The following is a 15,430-nucleotide window of genomic DNA, read 5'->3' as shown; positions in this document are numbered from 1 at the left end:
GAACATCGGCAGATCTTTGTAACGGTATTGTTGCCGATGTACGGCTGAGAAAAATGCCCGTTTAGAAAGTTGGGGATTTCGAGAAATCTGCGGAGGAATAGGATCAGAGTTGTTCAGATTGAGGTTGTCGGTTACCAGATTAGGAGCATTAATTGCGGGAAAAGGCATCATTACTGCAGAGAATTTCGGAGCATTAATAGTTTTATACTCCGAAACTGGGGGGCATGTGTTGACACCGTTTTTGGGCACGTGTCTGGGATGGCAGGATAAGGTGGCAGTACGATGTTTACAAAGTGGGTTGCCGATGAGGATGGTTGCCGATGAGGGAGAGGTTGAACGTGATTAAGTCCACAGGCAGTAATATGGTGCCGATGGCTAGATAAGAAAGTCTGCCGATGACTATGGCAAAGGGTCTGCCGATGATGCAAAGAGGGAGTCCGGAAGCTGACGGTCGTTATGTGGAGGAGTTTCGGTTTGTCACGAGGGATAGTTTTGTTATTTCCTTAATTATTTACATCGTTTTGTATACGGATTCCGTGTAATTTGGAATTCGAATTCTAATCGTGTCTGGTTGTAGCTCTTTGAGCAGGGTATAAATGTAGACCCTAGGGCCTTGTAATAGATAATCAATCAAGAAATCAAACACACGTTTTTACTCGTATTCCAGCATTTACTTTTTGACGACTTCGTCATACTTTTTCCTTTTGTTACGAGTTCTTAGGAATTCGTCGACTTAAGCTCAGCGTGTTCTCAAGTTCCGCGTGAGTACCTCTTAGCTGTGACATCCGGGCGCATCGCTGTTGTCACGACTAAAGTATTCGAGTTATCACCTTTGCCGATAGCAAGGTCAAATCGGCTGGCACGCCTTAACGTTTAAATCGGGTATTAGCCCTTTGTGTTTGCAGACCAGTTTTGCATCAACAACCCCTAATTCTACTGTCGGACACTTGTCCATTTTTACCTCTCGTCTCACTTTTTCTTTCTTTCGAGGTTCCGGGCACTTGCCCCTTTTTATTTCCTCGTTTATATTTTTTTTCTTTTTTTCTTTTTTTTCAGAGCACTCATCTCTTGAGATAATATAGCAAGTGGTAGTAACCAAAATATTTGGAGCATTTATTTCACAGGGAATAACAGGGATAGGAAAATGTTTTTGACTATTCTCTCCCGGATTAGGAGTAGAATATTTTTGGGTGATTCTGGAGATGGAAATGGATGGATATATGTGGATGGTACTTCCGGAGTAGAAGTAGCATATATGAGTGAACGTGCAAGTGAATCTTGATTTAACCACATGACAAGCTCCTAAGAGTCTACACAGCTTGACCACACTCAATGCTCATAAGCAGTAAAAAGTAAATGTATGGTTCATAGTCTAATAAGCATGTACATATGGCTGTGGTTGGAATTTAAACTCTCATAATACAGGAACTCATCATGCAATATTTTAATGATTTTTCAAAGATAAAATTCTCCAGAATTCTAGCATATTTTAATGATTTTTCAAAGATAAAATTCTCCAGAATTCTAGCATCTCTAGGAACAGATAAACAGCAGCTCAACCTTCCCATATCATATCCGTTAACAACTTAGATTTCAGATCAAGTTTTTATCCCACAAGTTTAGATCTAGAGCAAGCTTTAAATTATAACAGTTATGTCTAAACTTGAGAGGGAACTTCAAAATTGCAAATTAGGCAGAGCAACTATTCATCATATCCATGCTAGAGTTTTATTATTAAAATTCAGACTAGCATAGCCACTTTATTTATTTATTAAACATACTAAGCAAAAGATATATATAAGCACAAAATCTTTATTTTTTTTCATAGTTTATGTATTTTAATATTCTAACATAATATAAAGATAGGTAGAAATACTTAGCGAGAATAATGGGGGTGCTCTCCCCCAAGCTGAATTTTGACGTAATTTCTGTTGATGTAGCTAGCAGGTGGCAGAGGTGTATTTGAAAGTCAGCAGCATTCTGACAGCGATTAGAATGTCCTCCGTCTGCTAGTCTTCTTGATTCTTAAATTGTGGAGCTCAAATAGACAACAAAGCTTGTGGAACTAATTAAGTGTTAGCATAAATATCTAGCCTTCATCATGTTGAGCTTCCTTAATAAATGTTATTTATTTAGCAGGATCATACACTTATTATTATTATTATTATTATTATTATTATTATTTATTTATTATTTTCTTTATTGTAAGATGAAAACTTATTTATTTTATTTTTTATGCCACCACAGTGAATGTACTTATAGGTTTTATGCCATGAGCATACTCACATGGGGCTTACTATTTAACATTTTTATTTTCTTTTCAAGATAGCATGAACCTGATTAACTAAGCAAATTATAATTGAATAATCGAAAGGAAAGGGTAACTACCAAGTTTACCTCTTGGCAACGCGTTCGGTATTTTTATGTCCTCCGAACGAGACTCTCTGTTTTCTCAGTCGTCCTGGGATTCGCTAGGTGGCGTAGTCGGTGATTCCGGCGGCGCCTATCTTCGTGTATAACTATCTTCTCCCTCCACACCTGACTCGGTGCTATGGTCTCCTCAGGACAGTTCTGTTCAAGCTGTATGTCTTCAGTCCTTATCACTTCTCCTTCGTAGTCTACCCATCCGTTCTTGATGATTTGCCTCCTCTGGTTGCGTCGTCTTCTTGTCCTGACCTGCTTAGAGTCTTCAACTATATAGTTATGGTCAGTAAAATAATTGCGTACCTTCTCAGAGGGGAAGTACATGTGGACTTCTCCGGTTCCAATATAGATGATTGCTTTGATAGTGTTGAGGAACGGTCTTCCAAGGATGGTGGGTGGATCATATTCGTCTTCTCTCATGTCAATGACCTGAAAATCATCTGGAGCTCAATATATTGGTTGTAGGGGCATGGTTCCATGCAGGAGCTGATAAGTGACTACGGCCATTATGTTGTCGTCAGATCCGGTGTCGTAGAGTGTCTTCTGAAAAGAGTATCCATTGATTGCACACTCGATGCTTGGAACACCAGGGTCGTCCTTCTTGATCAAGAAAGGTGACTTGAGTCGACGATGTTGACCTCTTCCGACAAGGATCTAATGTTTTAAGTCTTCTGGACAAGACTTTCCACCATCTTCATCCTTTAGGTGCATCATTTGATTAGGTGTGGACCTTGACGTCTGCACCTCTTGATACGGTGTCACCCATGTTCTTCTTTGCCCAGCAGTTCGAAGTATGGTGTTGGCAATATTCTGCTCAGTGTGCTTGTGCTCATAGATCCAGGTCCTTCACTTGGTGGAGTCTGGGAGTTGTAGAACTCCTCCATGTTTTGCTTGAAGTGTACCTGTTCATAGAGACAAGGCAGAGATCAAGTGCATGGGCTCTGTTGGTGGAAGACACCAACAGAACCAAAAGTGTATTTGTTCTTCTCTAACCTTAAGCATAGTGAGCAAGACAAAGTTGATGGATAATAAGATCATGAGTGTAGTATTTGAAACATTTGTCAGATCAGATGGCTCAACCTAATGGAAAGATAATCTATCTATGTTTATGTTTTGTTTATATCTTCCAAATATTGAATGCGCAACATATTAGCTTATATGTTTAGGAGCGTGGGATCACGAAGGTAGTACTAAGAACAGAGATTAAAGGACTAAACATGTTGAATTAATTGAGTTGGTTAATCTGGAGTTATAAATCATACATGTTTGTCTCTTTATTTATGTGAATGCTAGAACAAAGGAGAAGCTTATAAAAGCGATAGTCAAGTACCTTAAGGTGTTACCTTACTTGAAGAGTGACGGTACAGTATCACCTTGTGGAAGCTTTCCTTTCTTAGCGGTTGTGCATCGTGTTTGTGGCACCCTCCATGAATCATCTCTTATGAGCCACGTCTTTCTTGTGCAAATTGTTAAACTTCATGTGTCACTTTCTTCATCTCCAATGCGAGTTTATCTCAGGACTTCCCAGGTTGATATTGAAAGTTTTCCTGCAGGGGTTAGTCCAACAAAATATACCATATCTACTATAGCATACTATCGGCTTAAAAATCAACCTAGACACCATGTCTAATTTGATTTAGAAGGGTATTTTAACCTAAGCACCATGCTTAATTTAAAATCCCTTGGAAGTAAGATCATCATTCCTAAACTAAGCACCATGCTTAATTAAGAGATAAATGAAACTATTCCAAACCTAGACATATACTAAAGCAAATAAAGGTAGCATGAGAGCATTTATAGAGATCTACTTAAGTGGAGATGAAGTAGTGTAATTAGTATTTAACAAATTGAGCATGTCTCAAAGGTAAGGACAACCAACATAGTAACATGGCAAAGGATGTTTTTTATGTAAAGTACTCCCCCAAGCTTGAATTTTACAAAATTCAAGTTTGGATGAATTTAATTCAATGTTGTGTGATGGTTGGTTGGACATACCTTGTGTTTGTCATTCCTCGGATCTTCTTGCTCCAATCCTAGAAAGGTTAGTGACAAGAATACCCGAAGGAATATTTATACAATATCTTTATATGCTCAATACACAAGGCAATGTTGCAAATAATTAGAAGTTCATGTTATGATCTGATAAGTGCTTGTTTTAGGACACTAAGCTTGTTCTTGGGAAACCATCAAGTTATGTTGGTGAAGTGGTTTCCCCTCCAACACCTACCTATATCAAGATCAACTCAACGAGATCTGCAATATTTATTATAGACATATGCATCGACAACCGCCCTTTTAAAGTTTTTATAAATGAAGAGGAAGAGGGGGTTGGAGATCTCAAATGTGGTAAGGATGGAGAGACAAATTGATTGGAGAGATGTTTTATATGAGCAAGGACTGGGTGAGGTATTTATGAAATAACTTCCATGCTCACTGTTGTTTCTCTCATTCTCAAACTCCAAGGATGATTCTTCATGAATGCTTAAAATTCCTCTAGGATTGTCTCTCAAGTTTGTTTTATCTATCCATTCAATGGTGATAGCACATGGATTTTTAATGCCCTCTAGCATGTTGCTCTTCTCGATCCTCCTTCTTATGCATGGGATGTCTAGAGAGATTCATAGGATTATCGGGAGGTTCAAGAGAAAAAGCATAGTAGAAATTATTAAGCTCAAGGATGGGTTGGATAGCCGAATTATGGGATTGAAATGTTTGGAAATCGGCTATTGAAACTTCCTCTCCTTGTATGGGAGATGATTCCTTCTCTATCTCTAAGATTTTTCTATGAAGACTAGTGCAAGAAGGATGTCTACGAATGAAGACATACCTTCCTTTACTAATAGATAAAGAAAGAAAGACTCTACCAAAGGTTATATGATTAAGACCAATGTGAAAATATCTAGGAAAAACATGGTCTTGTAGAGCTAGGTCTAAACCAAAATTTATAGAAAAATGAAAAGATTCCCTAGGTGTAGCTAAAAGTGCATTATCTTTTTGATTAAAAGATAGGACCTCAGCTATAGAAAAGGGTTGGTTTTGACCCATTGCAATCAACTCCGGACACAGATCATAATTAGGGGCAGGACGTGTTGACTCCCATGGTCTATGGCTGGTTTCCAAAGGTGCAAAGAATTTAATAATAGGTATGGAATTTGAGTTATCCATAAAGATAAAAATAAAAAGATAAAAGAATAAAAGTATAAAAGTATAATACAAGATAATAGCAAGATTCAAAGTTATCTCAGCAAACCGTCTTTCTCCCCGGCAACGGCGCCAGAAATGCTTGTTGATATTTGGTAACGCAATAAGGAAATGATCCGCAAGCGCACGGATATCGGTGAGCATTTCACCCGGAAGGTTATCCAGAGTTATCGTATTTATATTTTTACCACTAGGAGAAAGGGTGCATCTGACTAACCAAATCTATTGCTACTATCCCTTTAGGCTACAAAGAATGTCTCTCGATGTGAGTGATAAATAGAGAAGACTGCAACCGTAGTCTCCTTCTAACCTTGGTAAGGATGATCTACTGTTCTAATGGGGAGGCTAACGGAATCTAGACACCACAAAGGATGTTCAACCCGCACCTATAAACCCTATCCTTCCTGCTAACGAGATGTGATCTGCAAAGGTAACTCGTAATTGTCACGTTCCTCACTACTACCACGGTCCAGCTAGTCAGGGAATATCTATGAGTACCCCAGCCTAAACACCACGTTTACGCCAGTAATGGTTACTCTAAACTCTACGCGAAGAGATTAAAGTAAACTCATAAACCATAAGAACAATAAAACAAGAACTTACTAGAATTTAGAAGTCGAAATACTGAAGAATCCTAGGAGCAAGCTTCGGGTTAGGAGAACTTGATCCCGCAGGTACAAGCTTGGAGTAGACACCGACAGGCCGGGCTTCCTCCAATCTACACCTCCACTCTATCTCTCTCAATCTAGTAAAAACTAGAAGATCTATTTCTACCTTACATTGGTTGCTAAGCCTAAAAAGAAATATTAATTAGAGAAGAGGTTTTCCTTCGAGGGCACCCCTCAATCTCTATGACAATTTCTTGTCTTCTCTAGGGGCCAGGGGGGTCTCCTTATATAGTCCTCCTCCTCTATGCGTTTTTGGGTCGGTAGGCGAGGTGGTACTATGTTTTCCTTGATCCAATAGGTCGGTGGAGATCTCCCGAGAGAAAGAGTCCTGATTGGGCTCGACAGGTGGGCGGGCGCCCAGGTCCTGGCCCCGTTTCGCCTCCGCTTCGGTCTCGTGGCTTCTGGAGTCTTCTAGATGGTAGAAAATTACGCGGTGCGTTGATATCTCTATGTAATCCCGACATGTGGGCCTTTCTTCCGTATTTCCTGATAACCCCCTGTAGAAATAGACAAACACCAAAACTCGTGGAATTCTGTCAGATAAAACCCTAAGTCTGGGTGTTGGTTGCATTTAGATCCTTTTCTTTATTTATTTGATAATTAAATTTGATACTTAAGGACCGTCAACAGTGACCTTGCCTTCTCTCTCACCCTACTTTAATAAGGGTTTTGATATCTCGAGCTCATAGGTGGGAGATAAAGTATACATACTTACAAGACATTTATTGCATAGTCAAACCATGGATCCAGAGAAACAAGTCAATAAGTCAAATCAAGATGTGCATGTGTGGTGAATGAATGGTGTATGGTGATGATGGTGATAACAATGGTGAAAGTCTAATTCTTCTTTTTTTTGAGGGGATACATACCTTCCTTGCACTTGAGACTTTTGAGGGGAATGAGATGCTCTACATTTTCTTTTTCTTTCCTCTCAGGTGGGTATTGCACCCCTAATTCTACTATCGGACACTTGTCCATTTTTACCTCTCGTCACACTTTTTCTTTTCTTTCAAGGTTCCGGGCACTTGCCCCTTTTTATTTCCTCATATCCTTTCTCTCTCTCTGTTTTTAGAGCACTCATTTCCTAAAATAATATAGCAAGTGGTGGTAACCAAGATAACTCGAGCATTTATTTCACAGGGAAAAATAGAAATAGGAGAATGTTTTTGGCTATTCTCTCCCGGATTAGGAGTAGAATACTTTTGGGTGGCTCTAGAGATGGAAATGAGTGGATATATGTGAATGCGTACTCCCGGAGTAGAAGCAGCATGTGTGAGTGAACGTGCAAGTGAATCTTGATTTAACCACATGACAAGCTCCTAAGGGTCTACACAGCTTGACCACACTCAATGCTCATAAGCAGTAAAAAGTAAATGTGTGGCTCAAAGTCTAGCAAGCATGTATATATGGCTGTGGTAGGAATTTAAACTCTCATCATACAGGAACTCATCATGTGATATTTTAAAGATTTTCAAAGATAAAATTCTCCAGAATTCTAGCATCTCTAGGAATAGATAAACAGCAGCTCAACCTTCCCATATCATATCCGTTAATAACTTAGACTTCCGATCAAGTTCTCTTCCCACAAGTTCAGGTTTTTAGAGCAATCTTTAAATTATAACAGTTATGTCTAAACTAGAGAGAGAACTCAAATTTGAAAATTAGGCAGAGCAACTATTCATCATATCCATGCTAGAGTTTTATTAAGATTTAGTTTAGCATAGCCATTTTATTTATTTATTAAGCACACTAAGCAAAAGATATATATATAAGCACAAAATCTTTATTTGGTTTTTCATGGTTATGTATATATTTTTTTTATTTTTTTAATATAGCATAATACAAATGTAGATAAAAATACTTAGCAGGATAAATGGGGTGCGATCCCCCAAGCTGGATTTTGACGAAATTTCTTCTGATGTAGCTAGCAGGTGGTGGAGGTGTATTTGAACGTCGGCAGCACCCTGACAGCGATTAGAATGTCCTCCGTCTGCTAGTCTTCTTGATCCTTGAATTCTGTGGAGCTCAAATAGACAACAAAGCTTTGTGGAACTGATTAGGTGTTAGCATAAATATCTAGCCTTTATCATGTTGAGCCTCCTCAATAAATGCTACTTTCTTTGGTAGGATCACAATTTTATTTTTATATTTTCATTTTTTATAGAGCAGAAGAATATTTTTATTTTATTATTTTTTTATGCCACCACAGTGAATATACTTATGGGTTTTATGCCACTTGTATACTCACATGGGTCTTACTGGTTTTAACATGTTTATTTTTTTTTAAGATGATATGAACCCGATTAACTAAGCAAACTATTTTTAAGAAAAAGTAAATGATTTGAAAGGAAAGGGATAACTACCAAGTTTACCTCTTGGCAAGGCGTTCGTTGTTTTTAAGTCCTCCGAACAGGACTCTCTGTTTTCTCAGTCGTCCTGGGATTCGTTGGATGGCGTAGTCGGTGGTTCCGGCGGCGCCTCATCTTCTCTCTCCACACCTGACTCGGTGCTACGGTCTCCTCAGGATAGTTCTGTTCAAGCTATATGTTTTTAGACCTTACCACTTCTCCTTCATAGTCTGCCCATCCGTCCTTGATGATTTGCCTTCTCTGGTTGCGGTTGCGTCGTCTTCTTTTTGTCCTGACCTACTTAGAGTCTTCAACTATACAGTTAGGGTTAGTAAAATAGCGGCGTACCTTCTTAGAGGGGAAGTGCATGTGGACTTCTCCAGTTCCAATGTAGATGATTGCTTTAACGGTGCTGAAGAACGGTCTCCCAAGGATGATGGGTGGATCGTACTCGTCTTCTCCCATGTCAATAACCTGAAAATCTATATGGACAAAATGATCGTCTATTTTGATAGGGACATCAGTTACTATACCTTCAACCATTTGGAAAGTATGATCTACCATTTGGAGCTGAATGTATGTTGGTTTTAGGGGCATGGTTCTGAACAGGAGCTGATAGGTGACTGTGTCCATTATGTTGACGCCCGACTCGGTGTCGCAAAGCGTCTTCTCGAAGTTGTATACAATAATGGAGCACTCGATGCTTGGCATACCTGGGTCGTCCTTCTTGGTCAGGAACGGTGACTTGAGTCGATGATCTTGACCTCCATCAACTGCAGTGACCATCTTAGCTGACTCGGTCCACACTTGCTTGTTTCTATTCCTCCTATTGGTCCTCTTCCTTGGTTCATGACGGGATTGCTCTGGGAAACGTCCCCTTCCTCCCCTTGATGTAGAAACTGATCTTGGCAGCACTAGCATAGATGACAGCTCCCGAGGTGTTCAGGAATGGCCTCCCTAGGATGATGGGTGCCCTCTCATCAGTACCAGTCTCTATCACCACGAAGTCTGCTGGGGCGTACAAGGTACCAACTCGGACGCAGAGGTTCTTCAATATTCCCTTTGGGAAACTTAGTGTCTGATCTACAAGCTGCAAACACATGGTTGTTTCTAATAAAGGATGTGTAAAGAATTTTTCATAGAGTACCCTGGGCATAATGTTGACGCTGGAGCCAAAGTCGCAGAGTGCTTCTGGGAAGTCCACCATGCCGATGGAGATCGGGATGACTGGGCGTCCTGGATCGCCTCTCTTGACCGGCAGAAGGTCAGTAGTTACTTCCACAACAGGGTTACTCCAGTAGTTACCTATATCAAACATGTCTGAGTAGTTAGGCCTCTCTTGTTTCCAGCCTTGATTTTGTTTAGGACGGTTGTAGTAGTAGTTGTTTTTGTAGTTTACGTCCTCAAGCATCTCAGGACAGTGATTGCCTGAGTGTCCAGTATCTCCACTCTCCTCACAAGTCATGTGAGAGTCTTAGACGTGCATGACTTCCTTCTTATCTCCAGCTTTATCCTCGAGCTTCTTCATGAGCAGGTCTAGCTTGGCACACAACATGTCTACCTCCTTGAGCTGGTGCATACCTCCACCTCTCTTGCGTGTCTGGGTCCTTTCTTCATTCCAACCTTGGTTGGACGCCATCTTCTCCACAAGAGCTGTGGCTTGTGGTATGGTGAGTGACAGGAATGCTCCTCCAGCTGCAGCATCCATGGTTTCACGGGCACTATTGCCGAGCCCATGATAAAACGTCTACATCAGTAGCCAGCTCTCCATTCCATGATGGGGACATTCTAGGATGTAGTCTTGGATGCGCTCCCATGCTTCTAGAACGGATTCATCATGTTGTTGCTGAAAACTTGTAATTTTCCCACGGAGAGCATTGGTCTTGCCCATGGGAAAGAACTTAGCTAGAAAGTTCATGGAGCAGAGTGCCCACGTAGTATTCTTCTCCTTTGTAGCGTAGAACCACTGCTTCGCTCTCCCCAACAGTGAGAATGGGAAGAGGCGAAGTAGTATAGCATCTCTGGGGACTCTTGACATGGTGAATGTGTTGCAAATCTCCAGGAAGTGTTGGAGATGAGCACTAGCATCTTCATGCGCCTTCCCACAGAACTGGTTGGCTTGCACCATGTTGATGAGCCCAGGCTTGAGCTCAAAGTTGCAGTCGATCTCCACAGCAGGTCTAGTGAGGATGTTATCCATAGTGGGAGCTGAGAACTCGCGGATCGACTTGTTCGCCATGGCTTCGAACTCTGAAGACAAGTTCCGAATGAAACTTCGGCGGTCTTCTGGTTTGGACGAAGCTTTGTGCTGAAGTGTTGACGATCCGAGCTTGGCTCTAGTTTTTTCTCAATAATGCTTCGGGGTTGTCAACAAAATTTTCTGGATGATATCTTCTATTCATATATTACCCTGCATAAAATAATTCAAAATAGAAAAATATAGGGGTAAAGCTGTATGAGAGAATTGATAATCTCAATCATATTAGTGATGCGAATGATGACTCGAAATTCTGTATTCATTCCTTATTAGTAATCAACCTTCCCCGGTAACGGCGCCAAAAATGCTTGTTGGGCATTCTTAACGTCATTACCAAAAGTAGACTTAGTTTTCTAGTTCTGATAACGGCGCCAAAAATGCCGAACCTATCCCTCATGCCACTTAAGCCAAGTTGTCATCCCCAGCATGACATGAGAGACGTGGTATTGAAATATGCAATTGCTCTTCTCAATGAATAATAAATGAGATCTGCAAGCGCACAGATTAATACCGATGTAGCATTTTAACCGGGAAGTATTCTAGATATCGTTATTTATATTTTTACCACTGGGAAGGGATTGCTAATCATCAATGTTGATTATGGAATGATATATGGAATTGAGTATCTATCATTGCATGTGTAATAGAGAGCATTTATCTATCTCTTTCATACAGGGATAAATGTCACATAAAATATAGATAAAGTATGAATGGTGACAAAGATAATTAATCTGATCAGCATAACTAGCCACATATAATAATGATAAGCACCTCAACGGATATTCTAGCAAGTCATTAGCATGGAATTAGGATGAACTACAAGAATATTTCCTAAGTTATTCTTAACTATAAAGTCTAGCAAATCATAGTTAGTGCAATTATACTTGGCAATCATTGCGAGACAGGACTACGCCCATGCATAGTGATATTATCAAGGAAGATGAGAAACATAGCAATCACTCCCCTGTAATAATGTTGCTCTGCCTGCCTGTACACGGGAGGGGGACTATATAAGAATCAATGGAGCTGTCACCACCACGAACTACCCCACGATCCGGCATATAGGGTACAATCATAGATAAATACGGTATAGGCACCACGCCTACACAATACTTATCATTTACCCAATGTACACATGGATAAACGCTATACGATCCTAAACATGTATATAATTCCAATCTAACTAAGCCAAGCATATAACTATGATAAACTAAGAATGATATAATTGCAAATATAAACAAGTAGAGCAAAGTCATAATCAATATATTGATGTAGAACAAAGTCATAGTCATAATATTGAAGAACAATGATGAACAAATGAAGAACAGTAGAGGAATTACCAAGAATCCTCTTGACAGATCTGGAAACCAATCGAAGATTGACTCATTCTAGTTCTCATCCTATGTAGCTATGCTAAACTAGAGATCTAGTTGATGTGGTGGCTCTAGGGCTTGATCAGAGACTTCTTATCCTGAGATGAATGAATGAATTAGGGCTTTAGAGGTCCTCCTCTCCAGGGGCCAGGGGGCCTGCTTATATAGTCCTTCCAAATGAATATGGGCCGTCGGATCAATCCGACCTTAATCGCACGGTTTTCCTTAATCCTCTAGGTCGTTGGAGCATGATCCACGAGACTCAGCCTGATTGGCTGCTAAGCTAGGGCGAGTGCCCAAGGGGGAGGGCGGGCGCCCTATCCCGGGCCCGCTCGGCCTCCCGCTCGTTCCCGTGGCTTCTGGACTCTTCTAGGTTAGGGAAAATTGTGCGGCATGTAATTATCTCTATGTAAACCCGACGTGTGGGCCTTTCCTCCATATTTCCTGATAACCCCCTGCAGAAATAGACAAACACCAAAACTCATGGAATTCTGTCAGATAAAACCCTAAGTCTGGGTGTCGGTTGCATTTGGGTCCTTTTCTCTATTTATTTGTTGATTATATTTGATACTTAAGGACCGTCAACAACTGAGGTGAACGTAAGATAGACCAATGTATCAGGCTTTCCATTGCCTATATGGAAAAGAATGAATCAATGTTGATAGCCGCCTTGTACTTTTGGTCAGACACTTTTAATGCCTTCATCTTTGGCCATGGCCCAGCTTCCCCTACACTTGCCGATGTGGTTATGCTTACTGGTCTAGATGTTGCAACTGTCAATAATGGTTAGTTTTTTGGCCACAAAGCCGAACATAAAGTAGATACCCGCAACATCAGCAGCTGGTCAGGGTATATTCAGAAATATCAACGAACAGGATCGGTTGGTCAGAGAGAGCATGCCACTTTTCTACATATGTGGCTAGACAAATTCATCTTCTTTGGCCGATCGGTAGGACCAACCTCTGTTTACTTATCGGCAGCAGAAGGTTAGCCGATGGTAACCGATTCCCCCTTGGCCGATACCTGCTGGGTTCTGTCTACCACCTCCTCCATCAAGTAGCCGAGAAACCTCTGTTAGGTGAACACATCGGCAATCAAGGATGCCCTTGGTGGTTTATCAACATGTGGCTCAACGTCCACATGCATAAACACCTTTGGTTTGACTTCTTCGCACAACAGTTCCCATGGGACATCGCCGAGGATTATGAACTGGCAGATGATGAAATGGCAACACGCTCACCCCTTAACTATGGTGAAGCTGTTATAGTCCTTCCAGGTACTAGCTCCAATGAGAATCAGATCGGCCGATTCTTCTAGACTTTGTATGATGGCCTTTCCAAAGATCAGCGAGCATGGATGCCCTATGAAGACCCAGAGACTAGATTTCCGCTCACTTTCCACCCCTCTCATAATGCTCTTAATAAAGACAATGACCTGATGATGGCAATCATCACCCCAAGAGCAATCCCAGTAAACAGCTTTGGCAGCGGAAAGAACATCAACACCACCTATGAGTTTTACAACCCATAGACACTAGCTTGCCAACTAGCTTTTGGTCAAGTGCCGATCAGACTTTGTTATGCCGATGTTGTAAAACCAAGGGAGACAATAACTAGCGGACTCGAGTGGATCAGTATAGATCAACTCCAGCCAGACGCTCTTTATTACTCAGTCATACAAATATTGGTGGGAAGAATGGAAGGAGCATCTGTTCAGGGTATCGGCTCACATGTACCACAACATGATCGATCCCGAATATGAAGTACTTGACGACGTTGTAAGTTCCTTGCCGATACTTTAGTCCTCTTGTTAATTTTAACTTTATCAGCAACTCACCCTTTTTCATCTCGACAGGCTGATGACCCAGCATCGACGGTGAGTAGAAGCGGAAGACCGATTGACCTTCTCCCATCAGGTCCGATCTCTCTGATCGGCCACAATGCGCCAAGTCTAGTAGCTCTGATGCACTGAAACGTCTGCTTCAAAAAGACAACCACCAAGCGATCGAAAGTATCTCCATCGGTAGCCGCTGCCAATGTGGCACAAGCTTTTAAGGTAAATCCTCAATTTTCTCTATCATATTGATTTCATCCCATACTTACATTGTCTTTTCAGGGTACATCGGCTGCAACAGGAACATCATCGATAACTCCGTTTTGCACCAAATTTTTATATTATTATATTTTTAGCAAAACTCTAGCAATATCTGTTTTCAACCCATGAAATGTTGTTTCTTGTAACAGCAGACTGGTGCATCGGCAAAGACCAAGAGCACTCAGACATCAGGTGCCGATGCCCCCTAGCCCAGTCAAGCTCCACCTAAGAGAAAAGGTCCGAAAAGCACCAAGACTCAGCCAAAGCCACAGAAGACAGCACCATCCTCTTTGCCTCGTCCAACATCCCCGATCCATGCAGTACCTTCTCATCCTCGATCGGTGCCCTAGCCACAAGAAGTTCCTTCTCCTCCGCAAGTAGACCCAGCCATGTATCTGGATAGACCACCGACCTAGTTGATCTGGGCACATCATCGGTTGTCCCCCTGAGCAAACAGTCGCTATTCGTCCGCAAGGTAAAGTACCGATTACAGAATCATTACCAATGATTTCTTTCACAAATACCATTGTAACCCTTGATATTTTATAGTTGAAGATATTCCATCGGCAGCTCCAGCCGATCAAACTATAGTGCCAGCTACATCTCCACGCCAGAGACAAGAAATCGCTTTAAAGTAAGTAAGTCATCTGATTCATCAGATTTTGCATTGTCAATACTTAATTTTGGGTAACTTATCTTCTTCCTTATCCAAGAGCAAGACTCTCCCGATAGTCTATTCTCCTTTGCTATCGACATCTCTGATGACGAAGGCGAAGAAGCAAGCTCTTCAAAGGCTGTTGGGATTACATCGGGAGAGATCAAGACCAAGCTAGAAGATTTACTGGCTCTATTGCATCAACACACAGCCCAGCTAGTGGATGACTCGGACCCGGCCAAAGCCATATTCAAGATCTCTGTGCCCAGATTCCAGCGGATGCTGAAGAGATTGTTTTTCAAGTTGCCCACCTAGAAAGTCGCCAACTTCAGTACCAGAAAGCCACTCAACGCCTTGCCGATAGAGCTGCTCATGCCCAGCTTAAAGAGGAAATGCTGCAAGTGAAGCAT

At 41.2% G+C, this 15,430-nt stretch overlaps 1 protein-coding gene across 1 annotated transcript in view; it reads left to right on the top strand.

The window, feature by feature from the left end:
- Window positions 1-14,574, top strand: part of LOC110431119 — a 56,929-nt gene extending 42,355 nt beyond the window's left edge. Inside the window, exons 3-5 of the mRNA XM_021449826.1 lie at window positions 13,451-13,547; window positions 14,387-14,424; window positions 14,515-14,574. Coding sequence (XP_021305501.1) covers window positions 13,451-13,547; window positions 14,387-14,424; window positions 14,515-14,574 — 195 coding nt within the window. The remainder of the gene's footprint in view (window positions 1-13,450; window positions 13,548-14,386; window positions 14,425-14,514) is intronic.

Source organism: Sorghum bicolor, chromosome 10 (genome assembly GCF_000003195.3).
Source record: "Sorghum bicolor cultivar BTx623 chromosome 10, Sorghum_bicolor_NCBIv3, whole genome shotgun sequence".
NCBI classification, from domain to species: Eukaryota; Viridiplantae; Streptophyta; class Magnoliopsida; order Poales; family Poaceae; genus Sorghum; species Sorghum bicolor.
Note: the sequence above shows the minus strand (reverse complement) of the source record. Positions and strands in the feature narration are given on the sequence as shown.